At 41.1% G+C, this 5,444-nt stretch overlaps 1 protein-coding gene across 2 annotated transcripts; it reads left to right on the forward strand.

The window, feature by feature from the left end:
• Positions 1 to 392: 392 nt before the first annotated feature.
• cenpx (centromere protein X) lies at positions 393 to 5,043 on the forward strand. Of its 2 annotated transcripts, XR_011519051.1 has the most exons (6): positions 393 to 525; positions 2,596 to 2,647; positions 2,717 to 2,770; positions 2,848 to 2,936; positions 4,466 to 4,560; positions 4,674 to 4,886. XR_011519051.1 is itself a non-coding variant. In XM_054747502.2 (5 exons), the coding sequence occupies exons 1-5, from the start codon at positions 403 to 405 to the stop codon at positions 4,478 to 4,480; spliced, it is 333 nt and encodes a 110-aa protein (XP_054603477.2). In that variant the 5' UTR covers positions 393 to 402; the 3' UTR covers positions 4,481 to 5,043. The 2 variants fall into 2 exon arrangements, 1 of the variants encoding a protein (XP_054603477.2); XM_054747502.2 differs by having other exon boundaries at positions 4,466 to 5,043.
• The last annotated feature ends 401 nt before the right edge of the window (positions 5,044 to 5,444 follow it).

Below are 5,444 nucleotides of genomic sequence, written 5' to 3' on the forward strand. Positions count from 1 at the left end.
GCTTGTACAACACCTTTCAGACTCATTCACAAACACATTCACATACTGATGAGCTACAATTTAGCTACAGCTGCCCTGCACACTGAGGCTTCCGAGCACAGGCGCCACGAGCCCCTTTGACCACCACCAGCAAGCAAGATGGGTTCTACTGAGGAAGGTGTTCGCCCAACAAAAAAACACATTTTATGTGCTTTTTCACATAATTAGACATATTGCATGGCATAATGCTTAAAATATAAATATAATAAAATAAAATAATTTTAAATATAAAATCCCAACTGGTAGGCTAGAAAAAAATCCCACGTGATCTGTTTTCAATAGCACGCCACTTGTTTCAACAATCAAAAACGGGCATAGTTGCTCACTTCCAGTTGGGTTTGGTGAGTGAGGAACCCACCCAATATGGCGGCAATGCTGTTATGCCCTCCAGCGCTCGAAGAGGTGTCTATGTATTCATGTCTGTGCAAGCCCGCCTTCGTTAAAACCAACATGGCGGCGACGAAGCAAGAACTTTGTTTTAAAAAGGTGAGAGCAAAGTGCCGCTCTCGTATAACGTTATTTACTGCATACTTGTGTTTTCATGGGTAAATGAAACGCCTTTTTGTAATTGGTGTAACGTACGTCCAGCTTGTGTGTCTCCTGTGAAGCCTTCCAACTGATAGCGTTATTATTGTGGTTTGAGGCAGAAAAATAAAAACATTGTCTCAAAGTTGTCAGGTACTCTGGCAACTCAATGCCTGCGACGAATTAGACATCATTTCCGTTTAGTGCGTGAAAGTGCTTTTTGTCATCATGTCGTGTAAAAATAAACAAAATGCGTTGATTTTAGTAAAAACGTCTAATTTTCTAAGGTAGTTTCGTTAATCAAGGCGAAGTTGGTTTCATAATTTGACTAAAGGGCATTTCTGCAGTCCACTAAGTTATGTTAGTTACCTCCAGTGAAAAAAGCTGAAGTTCTTTAGACTAATTTACTATGCTACACTGAAAGCACAATTGTTAAATACAGTTTTATTTGGAAAACTTTTTAAATGTAGAAAATGTTACATTATAGTACTTTTTGTCATCTGATCACATTCAAACTTATTCTATTCAACAACTACGTGGTCTGAATAATCTAGTTCTACAAGCATATTTAAAACATTATCTCATATTTTTAAACTTTATACAGAAATATATATCTTCTTTTGGATGGAGAACAATAAGCATAAAATAACACTGTCCACGTCTTGCATATAAACTAGAGCTTATTTCCACTATCAGAATTTCCAGGTGATTTTAACAGACCTTCGTGCAATGAGCTTTTCTCCTATTTACTCTGAAAGGCCAGGTGGAAACGCTGAGCAGGACTGACTGGTTGTAATTCTGTGCGTAGTTATATCGGCAGATGTTGCCAGGATAACTGGCATTTGTTAACTTGGAAAAGTTGCTGGTGAAGCAGAATTGGAGGAAAAGAAAATTAGCATCATTGATGCTCCTTTAAAGTGCATCTTTAATGTTCTTTAAAACGGTAGAAAATATCACCTAAGGTCTAAAGGTTACTTTGGTCATCCTTCCAGGTTTTCAGATAACTAGCAGGTGTTTATAAAAATACTAAATCAAGGGAAGTGGGCAGGCTTCCCTAAAATATGTGCGGTTTTGGAGTCACTTGACTCGTTAGGTAACTAGGGGAAAACTTAGATCAGGATGTGCTCGACTCAGGTTATTTTTAGTAGCTGAGGTAACACCTATTCAACTAGTTTAATGATGGTTAAAGTGGGAGTCAAGGCATGGGTGTAGATTTATTTCATCCACACTTCCTGTTGGAAAAACACTTCTGAAAGATGCGTCGCCTGGCAGACCGAGACAGCGGCACTGAGGCGGTGATAGGCCCAATTTCAAGACTTGTACTGAGCCCTGCGGTCCAGCAAAGTGCACTTGGAGAAAGTGTGCAGTAGGGTTCGACTGCGTAGTATACAAGTCTGCAAATAACTGCAGAATTGAGACAGGGAGCATTGTGTCATCGATCGCAACGCATGCAGGGATGCTGGTCGCTGTGAAACTTTTCAAAACCTTTATTAACAACTTTCAAACAAACAACTAAGCAATTATTTGAAATTAATGTAACTTCATTGCTGCTTTGTCTAAAACATTCACAGCATCAACTAATCATCCTAAAATGAACTAATTTCATTAGAAAATACATATTTTCAGAAAAGGAACTTGAGCCTTTTGTCCTGCAGCAATGACTTGTAGGTAATACTCTTGCCCGAGGTCCGCATCGCTGCGGACTTGGGTGAAGTGCTGATTAAGGGTGCAATGGCGGCGTGGTCAACTTCCGCACTTGAGAATCTGGACACCCTATGCACTTTCACCCCTGGAACGCGCAATTGAAGGGTGCAAGTGCGAGTATTGAGATTGGGCCGTAGTGTCCACCACGGTGGATCCACACAGTCAGTATCTGGTTCTGCAGTACTGGGGCAGTTTTTACGAGCCTAAAAAAAACCGCACTCAGTATTGATACTGATACTGGTATCAATGCACCTCTAGAAAAACCCTGGATTTCTGCTTTAATGATCGACACTGTCACTGATAATGTCCTCTGTTCTGTCCTTAAAGGAAACCGTAAGCAAACTCTTGTCAAGCTTCTTTAAGGAGGACAAAACCAAACGTGAGTTTGATTACCGCCCTGGGTCACTAGTCTTATTTACAACTAAACAAAAGTGATTTACTGTTGCAGTGAGTGCTGATGCGGTTGTGCTCATGACAGAAATGCTGAAGGTGTTTGTAACAGGTAACGGATTGGCTCAGTCTCGTCTAAACTACATTAGTCAAAGCTTGTTACGAAGATGAAGGTTTTGTCTTTCCCAGAGGCTGCTGTGAGGTCACAGAAACAGGCCGAGTCGGAGGACTGTAACCAAGTCGAGATTGAGCATTTTGAAAAGATTCTGCCACAGCTGGTATGTGACTCAGTAGGCTCTGCTTTACTTTTGTTTTAGTGATCCAGAGTCGTGTGTTTGAACGATTTGGTGTAAATGCAGCTGATCTTCTTTGCTTATTAATAAAAGTTCCTCAGAGTTTAATGCATGATTTGATTCAACTTCATATTAGCTTTACCAGGTATTTTGGATAATATACTAATGTAAACTGGATTTATATGTTTCACAGTAACTCAGTTCTCCTGTGCCCTGAGCTACTCTTTCCTAGACTTGCTTCTGATTTTCTTTAAGTAGTGTGTTAATCAGAGGCTTACCGAACACGGTATATTCTTAAAGGTTAACTTCACTGAAAAAAATATTTCATTATTGGTATCAGGGCTGAACGATCTATCGTTTTTGGACCAAAATTGCGATTTCAAACAGCACGATCATGTGACCGTCAAAGCTGCGGTTTTAGCGGTTTTGACTGATCCAGGATCAGTTGTGTAACTGTTATGGCGGCAGCAAAAGCCAGCCATAACAGAACTGAATGAGACATAACAGGCTGAATGAGAGATTATGTAGTGGAACAAACGATACCAGAGGAGGAATTTCTGTGTTGAGTTTAGCCCGAGTCATGCTTCTACGTCTGCGTCAGTGCGGAGACACGCAACGCCATTATCCGTCCTTGCGGGCCTGCTGGAGAGCCCCCGCAAGGACGGACGGAGTCGAGCTCTCATTTCTAAACATCTGTCCGTCGAGACGGAGAATGCAAGCTTGTGATTGGTCAGGGCACCGCTGTCGTCTGCACCACCATCATTGCGCCCTCAAAAACATGAAGAGAGCAGAGGATAACTAGCGGCAGACACGGAGAACCTTGAAGAATACCTCGTGAAACAACTCTAAAATATGAACGTTTAATTCCCCCGTGACTGGAGGAGTGAAAAGCTACGCAGCAAGCGTTTTATTCGTGGACGAAAATGACAGGAAATGTGGGTTTAGAGGTGGCGAGCGCATGAAGAGGTGGAGGAGAATGAGAAACAAATTTGTCTGTGTTAAAAAGTCTCTTATATACAAAAAATACAATATAAACACTGTCTTGGACTGGATACATGACAGGATACCACAAAACAGCGCTACGCCCTCTGTTGTCCTGGCGGGGAATTGCTTTGCAACACTCCCCAGGAGACGGAGAAGTATGAGGGTAAAATGTCTCCGTCCGTGCATTCGTGTCTCTCCCTCTTGGAGCTGACGGAGAAGTATGACTCAGACTTAAGTCAGCTGGTGACCAGCTCTGTGCTAACGCTGACTGACTAACTTGTTAGCAGTGTCACTTGGGCTGACTCTCTTATAGAAACCCTGGAAAACTTTAACCTGCTTTGTAGTAACAAGCAGTAAAATCCAAAAATAAGGTTTAAATTATTTAATTTTTGCATTAATGCAAAACTTTAGCATTCTAAAACTAGTCATTTGAACCTAAATGTCATCAAACTCTTATCTAACAATTATTTGTCCTTTCTTTTAAACAAAAACATACAATTGTATTAACTTACATCTTTTCTCTTTTGCAGCTTCTGGACTTTTAGAAAAGCCACAAGATGGCGCCAGAGTGTTGTCATCGTGTTTCCATTCTCCCACCATAACTGCACAACTTCCCAAACTTGTGGTCACATTACCTTATTATTGTTCTGTATTTTTGAGCTTTTTAACATCAAATAAAAAATCAGTGGAGTTTTCCGCAATGATGTCTCTGACCGAATCGTCTTTGTGTATCTGCAGAGCTCCTCACTATCTGTGTGGCTGCTGGTGACTCACTGAGTTCACGTACAGCTGTTAGAGTCCAGGCTGAGCTAGATGTTCAAGGAGACGGCACCTAGGATTCGACCTGACACAGCTGCTTTGTTCATGAAGGTTCAGACTGGTTTTGTCTCTCAGCTGTGATTTACAAAACAGACCTTCAGGTAGAGTTGAGCTTAATTATAAAATTACTGGGCCAGAAAATAAACATTTGCTCAGTGAATCGTTTTGTGGGATTAGTGGCTTAGAAAGCAGTTTGTTAGAAAAATCTGCAGAATTCCTGTTTCTACAGTGTATTTATGACTCTGGAACTTACGTTTGATCTTTTCATAAATAAATGCATTTTAAATCATTTTATTCTCTTTCTGTTGTTGAAATCAGACCTGTTGAAGGGTCTGTGCAAGTAGCTTTGAGCACGACTGTGATGCTCTTATCCTGATGGAACAAATTACTTTTGAAGGCAGCATCTTGAGAGTAACAAGTTTAGGCTTTTCTTGGGCATACAATAAAGGCAAGGAGTGTCCACAGCTCATTCAGGCACATTGGAGAGATTTACAGCATGAATGGCCTATTTGAGGTCAAAGGTCAGATCTCCCTCATGTTACTCTGGCGGAGAGTAGTTTATGAGAGTAGTGGTCCAGAAGCAGCAAAGCAGCCCAGACCATCATACTACCAACACCATATGTCACTGCTGCTATGATGTAGTTGAAGTACTCTGGCTGTGAAAAAGCTTTGCTTTCCACCATGTGGGTG

Source organism: Nothobranchius furzeri, chromosome 2 (assembly GCF_043380555.1).
Source record: "Nothobranchius furzeri strain GRZ-AD chromosome 2, NfurGRZ-RIMD1, whole genome shotgun sequence".
NCBI lineage: Eukaryota > Metazoa > Chordata > Actinopteri > Cyprinodontiformes > Nothobranchiidae > Nothobranchius > Nothobranchius furzeri.